The sequence below is a fragment of the Myxocyprinus asiaticus genome, chromosome 20, assembly GCF_019703515.2.
Source record: "Myxocyprinus asiaticus isolate MX2 ecotype Aquarium Trade chromosome 20, UBuf_Myxa_2, whole genome shotgun sequence".
NCBI lineage: Eukaryota > Metazoa > Chordata > Actinopteri > Cypriniformes > Catostomidae > Myxocyprinus > Myxocyprinus asiaticus.
Window position 1 is genome coordinate 48075607 of NC_059363.1, and position 17307 is coordinate 48092913.

A 17307-nucleotide genomic window follows, 5' to 3' on the forward strand; every position below is an offset into this window, starting at 1 on the left:
TTCTGCTGCCCTCCAAAGCAGACAAAGAGCTGCTCCGAGCACCTAAAGCTCTGTGTGTGGTCCAGATAGATGCGCAGGGCATGAACTGGACACAGCAACGACAAGGCCAGGTCTTCCTCCTCTGAAGGGAGCACTTGCAGGTTCACCACCTGATCCCAGAAGGGAGTGGTGGGAACTTTGGGCACATAACCGGGCCGGGGTCTCAAGATCATGTGAGAGTGTGCCGGCCCAAACTCCAGGCATTCACTGGTGACAGAGAGCACCTGCAGGTCCCCAATCCTCTTGATAGAAGTGAGCGCCACCAGGAGTGCCGTCTTCAGTGACAAAGTGCTGAGCTCGGCCTGCTCCAGGGGCTCAAAGGGAGCTCTCTGTAAGGCAGGTAGGACCACAGAGAGATCCCAAGAGGGAATCAGGTGCAGTCTAGGGGGATTCAATCTCCTCATGCCTTTGAGGAACCTGGTGATCAGGTCATACTGCCTAGAGGGTCTCCCATCCAGTGTATCGTGATAGGCTGCTATAGCAGCCACATACACCTTCAGGGTAGAGGGAGACAGCCCTCCTGTAGGAAGGAAAACACAGACCCGACTGCGCATCTCCGTGGATCTTCCCCGTGGGAAGAACACCAATTCGCGAAGAGATGCCACTTCATAGCGTACAGTCGTGTCATAGAGGGGGCTCTGGTCTGAGTGATTGTGTCTACCACCGCTGGCGGAAGGCCTGCTAGGTCCTCCGCGTCCCGTCCAGGAGCCAGACGTGGAGATTCCAGAGGTCTGGCCGCGGGTGCTGGAGCATGCCCTGCCCCTGAGTGAGAAGGTCCTGCCTCAGGGGAATGCGCCAGGGAGGGGCTACTGCCAGGAGCATAAGGTATGAAAACCAAGTCCGGTTGGGCCAGTACGGCGCAACTATCAGGACTTGTTGCCAGTCCTCCCTGACTTTGCACAACGTCTGTGCAACGAGGCTCATTGGGGGAAACACGTAGTTGCGCAGTCCCCGAGGCCAGCTGTGTGCCAAGGCATCCATGCCGAGGGGAGCCTCGGACAGGGAGTACCAAAGGGGGCAGTGAGAGGACTCTCGGGAGGTGAATAGGTCCACCTGCGCCTCCCCGAATCTCTCCCAAATTAGCTGTACTGTGTGGAGGTGGAGTCTCCACTCTCTGAGGAGAATTACCTGCCATGAGAGTGCGTCCGCTGCACGGTTGAGGATTCCCGGGAGGTGAGTGGCTAGCAGAGACTTCAACGTCTGCTGACTCCAAAGGAGGAGGTGGCAGATGAGTTGCGACATGCAACGTGAGCGTTCGCCGCCCTGGCAGTTTATGTACACCACAGTTGCTGTGTTGTCCATCCGGACCAACACGTGCTTGCCCTGAATCAACGGCCGAAGCCTCCGCAGGGCCAGCGATACTGCCAGCAACTCTAGGCAGTTGATGTGCCATTGCAGGTGAGGCCCTGTCCAGAGCCCCTATACTGCCTGCCTGCTGCACACAGCGCCCCAGCCCAAATTCGAGGCATCCGTCATGATGCGCCTCAAGACCTGCTCTAAGGGAACCCCTGCCTGTAGAAACGCCATGTCTGACCAAGGGCTGAAAGTTTGGTGGCACCGTGGCATAATAGTCATGCGCTGGGTGCCGTGGCGCCATGCCCACCTCGGGATTTGAGTCTGTAGCCAGTGCTGGAGCAGTCTCTTATGCATCAACCCGAGGGGGACTACCACCGCCGAGGATGCCATATGCCCCAGGAGCCTCTGAAATTGTTTCACCGGGACCGCTACCTTCTGCCTGAAGGTTCTCAGGCAGGCCATCACCGACTGTGCACACTCGTTCGTAAGGTGTGCCATTAGGGTGACCGAGTCCAACTCCATACCAAGAAAAGAGATGCTCTGTGCAGGGGAGAGCTTGCTCTTTTCCCAGTTGACCTGAAGCCCCAGTCGGTCGAGGTGCTGAAGCACAAGTTCCCTGTGCGCACACAATAGATCTCACGAGTGAGCTAGGATCAGCCAGTCATCGAGATAATTGAGGATGTGAATGCCCTTCTCCCTTAGCGGGGCCAGGGCTGCCTCTGTGACTTTGGTAAAGAAGCGAGGAGACAGCGACAGACAGTTCTCATGGGCATGTTCTCGCAGTGAGAACATGACCCCTCCACGAAAGCTGCCTCGGCATGCTGGCGACCCAAGCACTCGAGACATCTGGTAGGGAGAGATAACGGCCACACCCAGTAAGCACAAAGGTGAAAGGACCAATTGTTTGTGCGAGCTCTTTTAGAGAAAATATACTCTTTTGGAATATACTGTTTTAACAGCTGCCGAAGTGCCCAGGGGAAGCACAACACTCGATCGTGCGAGGGTGACATGCGCCGTAAATTCCAGCAGCAGAAGGTAAGGTGATGGGACGAACACACATGCGCTCGGCTCCGAAGAACACGTCTGAATGAGTGGTGCACACCATCTTTTATACCCGATTCCTTGAATCGATCACGTTTCTCTCTTGTCGAATTCGCAAAGTCTGGGAACAAGAAAATGTTGTGATTCTTCCAAGAAAGCCTTCCTTTACACCTTGCCTCACATAACACGAGATCCTTATCGGATGATCTCAGAAATTTGGCCAGAATTTATCGGGGCCTGTCTCCTTCCACGGATCTCCGAGCCGGGACCCTGTGAGCTCGCTCGATTTCCAGCTTATGGCCTGTTATGTCGAGCAGACTCAGAAAGAGCTATTCTAGGAATTTCACCATATCTCAGCCTTCCACATGCTCAGGAATTCCAACAATCTGGACGTTGTTTCAGCGATTACGATTTTCAAGGTCTTCCATCTTTTCCCAAATGTGTTCCAAAACTTCTTTGGTTGCTAGCGGGTTAGCAGCTAATTCCCTCTCCAATGAATCCAGATAATCGATCCATTTCTTGACATCCCTGATTCTTGTAACCAACTTGGAGAATTTCGTCTCCATCACAGTAATCGATCGACGTATTACCGCAAGATCCTCCAAGTCTGCCACAACCTTCGTTAGCATCACAAACATTCTTGCCAGTTGACGCTGAATTTTTTCCGCCACACCATGCAAACTGAGTCCCTGGTCTGAGGCCCTGTCTGGGGTATCAGCTTGAGCACGTTAGTGTCTTTTAATATTTCCAGAGCCCGAGGATTTTGAATTCTTTGACATGTTGACTTCTTAGAACAGTTATGTAGCAGGGTGTATCGTATCGAATCTCACCGGTTTAAGACACAAAAAAATTAAAAACTAGCAAAGTGCACAGAGCTCGCCTTTCACACGTCCGACCCCCACATGGTGCCACGCGACTCCTGTGTGCAAGTTTTTTACGTTGTTGGTTTTTGGAATAAGCTGTTTTTTTATCGTTTTGACTCATAACTTATAAGTGTCTTGCTGTGCATGTCACGCTCAGTGTCGGCAGGGAGAGGTGGCTGTTAAACTTACTGCTGCTGTTTCTGCCTCGCAAATCCACCTATTAGCGTGGTGATGTCGGCATAAGTAAAACGACATGTTTGATGTACTGTAGCACCTGAACATGGCACCGTTGTTTGGCAAATTCGACAAGATGTTCCACTACAGTACAATCTACTTGTCGTTTGCCATCAGTGCCCAGTGCTGTCTCTCCGGGGAGGAGACTGTTCCGCAGCTCTCAATATTGCACTGCTTGTTTTTAATTACACTATAATGTCTTTGTTTATGTATCGTACAATACATATGGTATTGAATGTGAGCATTGTATCGTATGATACAACACAATACGATATTTGTTTACACCCCTAATGTGAACATGTTGGATTTTTCTGTGTGTGTTTTTGATTTTATGTTTTGTGAAGCAATGTGTATTAATCTAACTCATTATACTGCATACTAACTCATTATATGGCATACTAACTCATTACACTGCACACTAACTCATTACACTGCACAATAACTCATTATATGGTACACTATTTCATTATACTGCATACTAACCCATTATACTGCATACTAGCTCTGTTTGATGTACTGAAGCACCTGGACATGACACTGTTGTTTGGCAAATTCGACAAGCTGTACCACAACAGTGCAATCTACTTGCCGTTTGCCATCGATCTTCTCGCCTATGTACTGTAAGTGTTGCTCTGTTTTCCTGTGAGTGCACAGTGCCATCTCTCCAGGGAGGAGACTGTTCCGCAGCTCTCAATATTGCACTGCTTGGTTTTAATTACACTATAATGTGTTTGTTTATGTATCGTATAATACATATGGTATTGTATAGTGAGCGTTGATTCAATACAATACAATATTTTTTTATACCCCTAATGTTAACATGTTAGGTTTTTCTGTGTGTTTTTGATTTTATGTTTTGTGAAGCAATGTGTGTTAATCTAACTCATTATACTGCATACTAACTCATTATATGGCATACTAACTCATTACACTGCACACTAACTAATTACACTGCACAATAACTCATACTGCACACTATTTCATTATACTGCATACTAACTCTGTTTGATGAACTGTTGTCATGAATCCCGCCTTTGTTGTTCCTCCTGCTCACCACCAGAGGGCTCCATCACCTGGGGTTTGACTTTAACTCTCTGGACTCCATTTCCCATAATCCCCATACCTGTCAATGATTACCTGTTCACCTGTTTCCAATTCACTCAGCTATTTAAGTCTCACTCTCACTCACTGCCACAGTCAATGAGCTGGAAGCCTTATCCGTCCCTGAGCCAGCGTTGCCAGCCTCGTCCGTCCCAGAGCCAGCGTTGCCAGCCTCGTCCATCCCAGAGCCAGCGTTGCCAGCCTCGTCCATCCCTGAGCCAGCGTTGCCAGCCTCGTCCGTCCCTGAGCCAGCGTTGCCAGCCTCGTCCGCCCCAGAGGCAGTGTTGCCAGACTCGTCCGCCCCAGAGCCAGCGTTGCCAGCCTCATCCGCCCCAGAGCCTGCATTGCCTACTTCAGCCGTCCGGAGGAGGAGGAGAGGAAAGGCTTCCGTTTCCAAGTCTCTGCTCATGTCCACGACCACAGAGGTCGTTTCCAAGTCTCTGCCAGTGTTCACGACCACAGAGGTCGTTCCCGAGGCTATACCCATGTTCACGACCATAGAGGTCATCTCCGAGTCTCTGCCTATGCCCATGGCCACAGAGGTTGTTCCCGAGTCTCTGTCTATGCCCACGACCACAGAGGTCACTCCCGAGACTCTGTTCATGTTCACGACCACTGAGGTAATTTCCCAGTCATCTTGGACTCTTAGCCTGGAGCCTACCATGGCTCTGCCTTCTTCAACTTTGCCCCTTGAGCCTGCAATGGCTCCACCCCTCGAGCTTGCAACGGCTCCACCTTCCATGGCTCCGCTTCTCGAACTTCCCACGGCTCCACCTTCCATGGCTTCGACCCTTGAGTCTCCCATGGCTCTGCCTTCCACTGCTCCAGTCTCTAGTCTGTGGTCACCACCCAGCTCTCCTGACCCTGTTTCAGATCGGGGGCCATCAACCAGGCCTCCTGATCCAGTCCCTACCCTGAGGTGGCCTCCTGGGTCTCCTGGCCGTCTGCCTGATCTGCTCTGGTCTTCTGGATCTCCTGGCCGTCCATCTGATCCGTTCTGGTCTTCTGGGTCTTTTAGTCGTCCACCTGATCTGCTCTGGTCTTCTGGGTCTCCCGACCATCTGCATGATCTGCTCTGGTCTCCTAGGACTCCTGGCCGTCCGCCTGACCTGCTCTGGTATTTCTGATCTCATGGCCGTCCGCCTGGTCTGCTCTGGCTCCCTTGGTCTCCTGGTCATCCACCTGACCTGCTCTGGTATCCCTGGTCTCATGGCCGTCTGCCTGGTCTGCTCTGGCTCCCTTGGTCTCCTGGCCATCCACTGACCTGCTCTGGTATCCCTGGTCTCATGGCCATCCGCCTGGTCTGCTCTGACTCCCTTGGTTCCCTGGTCGTCTACCTGATCTGCCCTGGTTTCTTTGGACCCCAGCATTGCCTGCCTCCTCGCTTCAGGAGCCGCTCGCAGGGGGGGCTCTATCATGAATCCCGCCTTTGTTGTTCCTCCTGCTCACCACCAGAGGGCTCCATCACCTGGGGTTTGACTTTAACTCTCTGGACTCCATTTCCCATAATCCCCATACCTGTCAATGATTACCTGTTCACCTGTTTCCAATTCACTCAGCTATTTAAGTCTCACTCGCTGTCATTGCGAAGTCTTGTTTTGCCCAGGCTGACATTTCTGAGCATTTTCTTAGTTTGTTGAATTACCTTTGTATTATCCTGGACTGTTTACCCTGTTTTTGATCCGTTGTTGCCTGCCTACTATTACTGCCTTGTTTTACCTAGATATAACCTGTGATTGTCTGCCGCCTGCCCCGTTCTCTTGCCTGTTTATTGAATACCCCTCTGGACTGCCTTTGATATTATTGCTGCTGGTGATTTACCCCTACCTGTCTGAATTACTATGTTTATCATTATTAAAAGCTGCACTTGGATCTCAACTCTGTTGACTTATCATTACAACTGTAGCACCTGGACATGGCACTGTTGTTTGGAAATTCGATAAGCTGTACCACTACAGTACAATCTACTTTGTGATTGCATTTGCCATCGATCCTCTCGCCTATGTACTGTAAGTATTGCTCTGTTTTCCTGTGAGCGCTCAGTGCCGTCTCTCCGGGGAGGAGACTGTTCCGCAGCTCTCAATATTGCACTGCTTGGTTTTAATTACAATATGAGTTTGTTTATGAATCGTATGATACATATGGTATTGAATCACGATAGTATCGTAATACAATCGTATTGCATTGTACAATACAACATTTTTTACACCCGTATTCTCAGTAGCAGGGAGCTAGTGTTGTTTGCTTGTATGTAGTTTTTCAGTTGCTGTCGTGTGTGTGTATGCGTGTGTCTCATCTCGTCTTATGTCATGAATAAGTATATCGTGAAAATGAATGTGGGCACTGGTAAGGGTGTTGATCCAGAGGTCATGCATTTAAACAGCTGGAATTAATGAACAACATCGCTGTATAAATGACACTATCATTCATTTTCATGTTAGATATTAAAACATATTTAAATATGTTGTTATGAAAGAAATAGCATAACTGAAGAAATAAAAATACAAAGGAGTGTATTTTTAATCCTCCTTTAAAAACATAAATCTTTAAAAATGTGTTTACCTTTTATGGTCATTATGGATGAAAGACATTACAAACAACAAACATCTATTTTAAAGAGAAAATAAGGCTTTGACTTCATAATTTCAGCTTGTACTTATCTCCTAACAACTTGAAGAACTTCAGAGAGAGAGAGAGAGAGAGAGAGCGTGAGGGTGTTTAACAAATGTATTAAAAGTAATTTCAGATAATACAGAAACTGTTTGTCATTCTTATCTGATTTGCTTAGACATTGTCTTTGTTTTGGTTATTTTGCAAGGGTAGGCTCTTTGAAATAACTGAATAATTTGCTGAAGTGATATGAACCTGGAGCTACTTCATAGCCGTGCATTTACAGAAAAACAATTAATCGTCTGTCAACCCAACAAGTGCGATAAAAGTATTATTCAGTTTGCTTCAGTGGCCCAACATTTTACTTGGGCGCCCAACAAAAACATTTTCAATGCATGAAAAAGCCTGGATTGATAACGTATTGCTTTGATGCCATCTACCTTGATTCACAGAGGGGTGTGACAGTGATATATTGGACCTTTGCTTTCAGTATCCCCCAATGTTTAGGAAAGGTTGAGAATATTGTATAGTGTCTTTGTATAACACCAAGAAATGACATTACCCTTGTCCAACATTTCACCAAGTTTTTTTGGAGTAAAAATGAATTTCAGGCTCAGTGGAATGAGTGACAGAAACAGTGGAATTTAATTATTTAATTAATAGGTACAGTAACTGTGTTAATAATTGTGAAGTGTATTTTGCTCAGAGTACTACAGAGGAAATTCTGGAAAAGCAGAATGGTTGTTTTCTCAATGGAAATCCCGTCAAGCTAGCTAAGTGAGGATGGATTTCACCCAAACACTGAACAGAAACCGTGAATGTTCAATGCAGGAAACTGGCTCATTTTCAAGCGCTTATTTGTTTCAGCATGAGCGCCGGTCTCAATGTTCTCCTCCAAACTTCAATCAGGGCTGGGCATGATTTGGGATCAAATATTTATGATTTCTGTGAAGTGTTGTGTCACCACCTGTCAACTGCTACCATCTGGAATCTGGGTGGAGCCAGAACAGCAGGACGCCCGATGGGCTCTCAGGAGACCCCCATGTTATCTGACAGAGTGTTCAGATGTGTGTGCAGAGTTTATGTCATTCCTGAAGCTCTAATCATACAGTAGTACTAACAGTCATTAATGGCAACAAAAGCTTTAACAGTGTACAGACACAAAGCAGATTTGTATTACAGAAACGAGACCGTCCATGAGTTCAGCACTTTAGACACAGATTACACAACAGTGTTGCCAGATCTCGCACGAGAAACAAGCGAGCTGATCTGAAAAAACAAGCTCAAAGTAACTATTTATTTATATATTTAATAGCCATATAATATGCACTTGGGCTTCTTTGAATACCATTATTGGACTCTCATAAATACTCCTCTGGACTCTGGTGTGAATAATTCTTTGCTGATGGCTTTCGGTAATGTCCCTTTAGGGAGCAGCAGTGCAGTAGTGTGGAGCACAAAGACAGCGCTCACTGTTTTCACTGCACTTCTGCATGACATGCGCTTTCAGCACAGGCCATTACCTCACAGTGCACTGGATAAATATAATAACCACAGATGCAAAGAAAGGAAGAGGATATAAATAGGCCATATTTAATAATCCTGTCTTACATGTATAAACAGCAGAGATTCAGCTGTGTGTTGTGAAGTGTATGATGTGAATTTTATCCTTGTTTCGCTGATTTCTCTGCAGTAGTCTTGTAAATATTGTAAAATTCCCTTTGAAATGTATTTTCTGAAATGGGTATGGTATGGTATTGTTGTGTGCAGGAAACCCCTGAAGAAAGAGAAGAACAGTGCCAGTTGTGGAGAATACGCCATGAGCTCCTTCAAAACCACCAAAAATGCTGCGACTAATAATGCAGTAGTATAACACACTCACGGGTCAAGATTAATGACAGCGGTCATTTGTGTATGTGTGTGTGTGTTTGTGTGTGTGTGTGTGTGTGTGTGTGTGAGTGAGTGAAAGTGAGAGAGAGAGAGAGAGAGAGAGAGAGGGGGTGGAGGGGTGGGGGGGGGGGATTGTGAAACCGGAATGATGCAAACGGATCCAAAAACCCCTTCCGGGCGCAATTTTTCTGACTTCCTTGAATGAAGCACTTATGATGGTGTGAGTGATTAATGTAGAAGGCAAGTGTTAATTAAGATCATTTTTCATGTCATTGACCTTGCTGATGCATCTATTTGCCACTGAAGATCATGTTGAGACTATTTTGAGACCATACATGCATTAAAGCAGTGGCTCCCATATGATGTGATCGTGTCTGTGTAATTGCTCAATAAATTCAAGATTCTCTTTTGCACTGTACAACTATCGTGAATATATTCTCAGAAAGCAGCAAAATGTATTATGTATAAAATGGTACAGTATGTAAATTATGCATCAACGTGAATTCTGATAAAACCTGCCTTTATAACTGTTATTCACTCATGTAGAGTGAACATGAATATAATGCCAATATTACTTATGTGTAGTGCAAGTCATGGTTTAAAATTATTAAACTAAGTGTTAAGGGTCAGTGTTTAAACAAAGATTTTGTAAGAACTGTAAGATTAATGACTAATATCTTTGAAGTCCATCCTGGATTAACTGCAGAAGTTCACATTGATGCATTGTCCTTTGTTAGTTGACACATTTGGACACGATGAGGTTAAATTAACACACTTTAGCATGGCTACAATCAGTGCAAAATGCTGCAGCTAGACTATTAACACAAACAAGGTCTTTTAATCATATTACTCCAGTTTCAGCTTCTTTGCATTGGTTACCAATTCATTTTTAGGGTTGATTTTAAGATTTAATTTATTACATATCAACCATTACATGGGTTGGCGCCAGGATATATAGCAGAACTTTTAAGACCTTTTGAAACAGTTAGAACTCTTAGATCTTCTTGTCGTGAACTGTTGGTTGTTCCAAGATCCAGATGCAAAACTAAAGATGATAGAGCGTTTGTAGTGAACGCCCCATGATTATGGAACAGCCTTTCCTGGGATATTAGATCTGCTGAATCTGTGTCTGTTTTAGTCTCGATTAAAAACTCATTTGTATAGACTTGCTTTTATTACTATGTGAACATGATGTGTTTTACTGTGTGTGTTTTTGATTTTATGTTTTGTGAAGCACTTTGTGCTTAATCACTAAAAGGTGCTATATACACTGAACAAAAATATAAACACAACATGTAAAGTGTTGGTCCCATGTTTCATGAGCTGAAATAAAAGATCCCAGAAATTTTCCATATGCATTGATTAGATTAGATTAGAGCCCAATTAATTTATTTCAATTGACTGATTTCCTTAAATGAACTGTAACTCAGTAAAATCTTTGAAATTGTTGCATGTTGCGTTTATATTTTTGTTCAGTATAGATACAAATTATTATTACCCAAGGGCTGAGGAGCCCCTCTGAGTAATATAAATGAATTTACATTTACTCTTTTTTTAAGTGCTTTTAAAGCAACTTATCAGAAATGTATTACATGTGATTGTTTTGTGTTGTTCTATTTTATGTAAGTTGTTTCGCTGCTATTATTGTAGTAGTGTTTAATGTTGATTGTTTTCATTAAAGTAAATTCATAAATGTAAAAAAAAAAGTACTGCTTTACTATCATTTGTACTTTTCAGATGAAACAGGATCTGTGAGTGACATTTGTTACAGAGCAGCACAGGTTATTTCCTACTTTGAAGTTTGTGTGAGTCAGAGAGAGTGAGTTGGGACATAGACCTGGAGGAGTGAACGGAAGAGGGAGCAGTTCCATTAGCTGTCCTGAAGGCCAGAGTCAAAGCCATGAATTTGATTTGGGCTGCTACTGGCAGTCATTGGTGTGAAATCAAGAGTGGGGTGACATAAGCTTTTTTCACCCACTTTGATTTCACACACACACACACACACACACACACACATGCTGGTGCAGCTATCATTATGAGGACTCTCCAAAGACATAATGATTTTTATATGAACTATAGATTCTATCCCCTAACCCTAACCCTACACCTAAACCTAACCCTCACAAAAAACTTTCTGCACTTTTACATTTTCAATAAAACATCGTTTAGTATGTTTTTTTTTTAAGTGATTTGAATTATGGGGACACTAGAAATGTCCTCATAAACCACATTTATAGCATAATACCCTTGTAATTACCAGTTTGTAACCTAAAAAAAAGTCCTCGTAAACCACTTAAACCTGCCCACAAACACACACACACACACACACAGACACTCACACTCACACACACTCTCAAAGACACACACACTCTCACACACTCTCACAGACACACACACACACAAACTTGTTTTTATATCATTGTGGGGACTCTCCATAGACTTCCATGCATTTTATGGAATTAATACCGATCTAATGATAATTTATATCCCCTAAACCTGACCCTACCCCTAAACCTAACCCTCACAGAAAACTTTCTGCATTTTCACATTTTCAAAAAAACATAATTTAGAATGCTTTTTTTTTTAAGCGATTTGATTTATGGGGACACTAGACATGTCCTCATAAAGCACATTTACAGCATAATACCCTTGAAATGACTAGTTTGTAACCAAAAAAAATAAATGTCCTCATAAACCACCCTAACCCGCACACACACACACACACACACACAAACACACACATTGTCGTGCCACCGGCTACCCAGAATGCATTGCAGATTGGTGAGAACTGACCAAGTTTGGGCTAAATTCTTGCCTAAATGTAAAAAGAATGTAAAATGGGTTTTTGGGGATGTTCATGTTTTCTAGTATTTTCTGAATTTGCTGTGTATTGCATGTGTTTTGTGTGTGTTACCATTATGGGACAGTGTAGCTCCAGCCCATATACAGGCCCATGCCTCCCTATTGTTTGTTTTGAGCTAATGATGTTGATTTTAATTTGTACTTGCTATGTGACCAGAACAGTCAGAATGACACAAACGAAAAGACATAATTCTCAATAGACTTTGGTGTCTGTTGTTACTTTATGTAAGAGATTATCCACAACAAAGTGTGCATTTTTAATGCATAAGTTGGAGGCGAAGAACAACCCGACATGAAGCCGGTTGCCTTAGAAAAATGCATTCAAATCGTTTAATGAACCTAGCTCTGGATTATCCTACTAATGCCAAAGGTCACTTGTCAGTATTGATTAGTTGCAACTGTCATATGTTTACACGGACACCAGAAAGCAGCTTATTGCGAGAAAACAGTGTTTACGTGCAACGTTTACTCCCAGTAAGCAGCTTTCTCCACAGCAACGTAATTTTCCCACGCTTGTCTAAATAACACACATAGCATCCGAGGAAGACTTCACTATTTTACTCTCTGTTGACTCGCTTTATTCCAGAGTTGTTGCTGTGTATGTTTCCTTAACTTTCTATCGTGACCTGCAGCTAAGTTACAATGCATTTTTGGGGGTTTCCCTCTTACATAAAACTCTGGGAATGTACGATGTACAATGTACGAGTGCATCCACTGGTGGCCAAAAGTTTGGAATAATGTGCAGATTTTGCTCTTATGGAAAGAAATTTGTACTTTTATACACTGAAGTGGCATTCAGCTGATTGCAATGTATAGTCAGGACATTAATAACGTGAAAAAACTAAAAAACTAAAAACTTAAACTACTTCAAAAATACTTTAAAAAAAATCCTCCACATGCAGCAATGACAGCTTTGCAGATCCTTGGCATTCTAGCTATAAGTTTGTCCAGATACTCAGGTGACATTTCACCCCACGCTTCCTGTAGCACTTGCCATAGATGTGTCTGTCTTGTCGGGCACTTCTCACACACCTTACAGTCTAGCTGATCCCACAAAAGCTCAATGGGGTTAAGATCCATAACACTCTTTTCCAATGATCTGTTGTCCTATGTCTGTGTTTCTTTGCCCACTCTAACCTTTTCTTTTTGTTTTTCTGTTTCAAAAGTGGCTTTTTCTTTGCAATTCTTCCCATAAGGCCTGCACCCCTGAGTCTTCTCTTTACTGTTGTACATGAAACTGGTGTTGAGCGGGTAGAATTCAATGAAGTTGTCAGCTGAGGACATGTGAGGCGTCTATTTCTCAAACTAGAGACTCTGATGTACTTATCCTCTTGTTTAGTTGTACATCTGGCCTTCCACATCTCTTTCTATCCTTGTTAGAGCCAGTTGTCTTTTGTCTTTGAAGACTGTAGTGTACACCTTTGAATGAAATCTTTTTTGGCAATTTCAAGCATTGTATAGTCTTCATTCCTCAAAACAATGATTGACTGATGAGTTTCTAGAGAAAGCTGTTTCTTTTTTGTCATTTTTGACCTAATATTGACCTTAAGACATGCCAGTCTATTGCATACTGTGGCAATTCAAAAACAAACACAAAGACAATGTTAATCTTCATTTAATAAACCAAATAGCTTTCAACTGTGTTTGATATAATGGCAAGTGGTTTTCTAGTACAAAATTAGCAATTTAGCATGATTACTCAAGGATAAGGTTTTGGAGTGATGGCTGCTAGAAATGGGGCATGTCTATATTTGATCTAAAATGTCTTTTTCCGGAGTCACGTGACGCCATGTGAGGTTCGGACGTGTGAACAGCGAGCTCTGTGCACTTTGCTAGTTTTAACACTATTAATGTCACCGGTGAGATTCGATACACCCTGTTCCATAACTGTTCTAGGAAGACAATATGTCAAAGAATTCAAAATCCTCGGGCTCTGGAGACATTAAAAGACACTTAAGTGTTCAGGATGAAAGCCCCGACAGGCCTACAGACCGGGGACTCGATTTGGATGGCACAGCGGGAGAGGAGATCCAGCGTCAGTTGTCCAACATGTCGGTGATGTTGACGAAGGTTCTTGCTGACTTGGAGGATCTTGTTGTAATACGTCGATCGATTACGGCGATGGAAATAAAATTCTCTTAGATAGTTATAAGAGTGACTGATGTTGAGAGACGAATCGATTTTCTGGAATCATCGGAGAGGGAATTAACCACTAATCCGCCCACGACCAAAGTTGATTTGGAACATCTCCTTGAAAAGCTTGAAGATCTTGAGAATAGAAGCCACAGGAATAATGTTCGAATTGTTGGAATTCCTGAGCATGAGGAGGGCAGAGATATGGTGAAATTCCTGGACGAGCTTTTCCCGAGTCTGCTCAACATAACAGCACATAAACTGGAAATCGAGCGAGCTCACAGAGTCCCGGCTCGGAGATCTGCTATCGATTCTGGCCAGATTTCTGAGATCATCCGATAAAGATCTTGTGTTGCGCCAGGCGAGGAGCAAAGGGAAGCTTTCTTGGAAGAACCATAATATTTTCTTGTTCCCGGACTCGACAAGAGAGAAACGCGATCGGTTCAAGGAATGCAAGAAACTCTTACATCAGAAAAAGATAACTTTTGCTCTGATGTTCCCTGCCAAACTGAGAATAGAAACGAAGGTCGGTCGCAAAGTATTTATATGTCCCAATCAGGCAATGTCTTTTATTGAATCAATGGCTGAGTAAACTGCGTTGGCTCCGCCGAGCGGCTGAAACTTGTTTTGTGAATAACACTTTTCCTTAAAGAAACTTTTGCTTTGATGAAAGATTACTTTTGGATTGAAGTTCCCAGCCAGTTTGAGAGTGGACACTACGGATGACTGCAAAATATCTACATGCTAACACAAAGGATGTCTTTTATAAAGTGACGGATTGTGTAAGTCATGGTATATACGTTTATGCGGCCTCCGAGTGAATTGACTCGACCATCCGGAGAACCAGGATGCCTGTTTTGTTTCTTTTTGTATTGGTTCCGCCTAGCGACTGGAGCTTGTTCTATTGAATAACACTCCTTTGGAACAGCTGTGGCTTAATCTGTTCGTTCTTCGTGCTTATTCCTCCTGCTGGCTGTAGTTTGTTTTGTTGAGTTTTTTTTACGGGATATTGGAATGATTACGTCATCCGCTGAACTCATAACAGCCAGCTCAATGAACATTCGTTTGTCTGTCCGAGGAATCTGAACGGTTTTATATCAGCTGGAATTTGTTTTGTGAAAGATCACACCTTTGAGACAGTTCTGTGAATTAATCTGCATGTCCTTTGTGTTCATTTTTCCTATTGACTGGGCTTATTTTACAAAGTATTTTCTGTTATGTAATTTTGGCTCACAAATTGAGCAATCCGATGGCAAAGTTGTCGTGAGGGCTTGTGGGTGTTCATGGACCTTTTGAGTTTAGAGGGATTGTCGCTGGTTGGCGCTTTCGTGCGCGGGGTTAATGCGCACGTTTTTCTTTTTTCTGTTTGTTTTGTTCAAGGGGAAGTTCGGGGTTTGATTGTTTCACTAATGGGGAATGTGGTCTGTATAATTTTGTTTTTGACACACAGTTTATTTTTTCTACTATATCAAAATGTCAAATCTTAATATGAGTGGATTGTCTCTCTCCACATGGAATGTGAATGGGTTGGGGCACCCCATAAAAAGAAGGAAGGTTATTACTTTTCTTAAATGTAAGAAATATGATATAGTGTTTCTTCAAGAATCAAATGTCTCAAACAGATTAAAGATAAATTAGGAAGAGTAATTATTGTTTTAGCTGAAATTCAAGGGCAAAGGTTGATTTTGGCTAATATTTACGCACCTAACGCTGATGATCAGGACTTTTTTATAGATCTTGAAGGGATGTTGCAAGCCGCTGGCACCCCTCATGATATAATATTGGGAGGAGACTTTAATATTTTGATGGATTCAGTCCTTGATCATAGTGAAGCAAAAGTGTGTAAACCCCCTAGAACAACACTGACACTTCACAGGATCTGTAAAAATTTTGGTCTTACAGATATTTGGAGACATTTGAACCCATCCGGTAGGGACTATACATTTTTTTCATCAGTCCATAAGATTTATTCTAGAATTTTTTTTGGTGTCCAAATCCCACATTTCAGCTGTTGTTGATTGCTCAATTGGAAATATCTTAGTCTCAGATCAAGCTCTGGTGAGTTTAGAGGTGATGCCACATATAGAGAAAAAGAAATCTTATAGTTGGCACCTTAATGTGTCCCTTTTGCAAAATCCCGATTTCCAACAAATGTTAAAGACTGAAATCAATGTTTATATGGAGACCAACTGGTCCTCAGTATCCTCTGTGGGCATGGTTTGGGAGGCACTTAAGGTGGTTTTTAGGGGTCGGATCATACAGTATGCCTCATTCGTTAAAAAATCCAAAGAACAAGAACTTGAGGGGTTGGAAGGAAATATTAAAAGTGCAGAGGCAGAGCTGAAGCGCCGTATGTCATCTAATGGCCTCAGAGAATTGACCCGATTGAAATACAGATATAATACTATTTTGTCATGGAAAGTGGAGTTTTAGTTATTCAGGGCAAGACAGTCATACTTTGAGTCGGGGGACAAAGCAGGGAAGCTTTTGGCTAGATATATAAAGCAGAGAGAGTCTTTTTCTATCATTCCCTCAGTGAAATCTGCTGGTGGTGAAATATTTACCTCGGCCATTGATATTAATAATGCTTTTAAAGAATTCTATTTTGATCTCTAGAGTTCCATGTCTTCATCCACTGATGAAGATATTAGGAACTTTGTGGAACCATTAGATCTCCCTAAACTGACGACTGTGCAAAAAAATTCTCGATTCTGAGATAACCTGGGAGGAGCTTGATGAGGTAATTAAGTTTTTCAAATCTTATACTACAGAACTGGCTCCACTTTTGTTAGAAGTTTATATGGAATCATTAAAAAACGGAAAGCTTCCTCCAACCACGACACAAGCCAGGATCAGTCTGATTCTAAAAAAGGACAAAGATCCAAGCGAGTGTAAAAGTTACTGCCCAATTTCCCTGATCCAGTTAGATGCAAAAATGTTGTCCAAAATTCTGGCTAACCGATTAAGTAAGGTTATGACATCTCTTATACATATAGATCAGGTGGGGTTTATTCGAGGCCGTAGCTCTTCTGATAATATTAGGCGTCTCATCAATATCATGTGGTCAGTAGCGAAAGATCAGTCTCCGGTCGCTGCCATCTCTCTTGACGCCGAAATGGCGTTTGATATGGTAGAAAGGGATTATCTTTTTAAGATTTTGGAAAGGTATGGGTTCGGGAGTACATTTATTGGTTGGATTAAGTTACTTTATAGGCACCCTGTAGCAGCGGTGCAAACA

The 17307-nt window shown here is 43.2% G+C and overlaps 1 protein-coding gene across 1 annotated transcript in view; it reads left to right on the forward strand.

Annotated features, from left to right (window-relative positions):
* LOC127411015 (proline-rich membrane anchor 1-like) overlaps positions 1–9155 on the forward strand; it is a 67783-nt gene extending 58628 nt beyond the window's left edge. The window contains exon 4 of the mRNA XM_051646324.1: positions 8955–9155. Within this exon, the coding sequence (XP_051502284.1) occupies positions 8955–9057 (103 nt within the window). The 3' untranslated portion in view covers positions 9058–9155. The remainder of the gene's footprint in view (positions 1–8954) is intronic.
* Positions 9156–17307: the final 8152 nt, after the last annotated feature.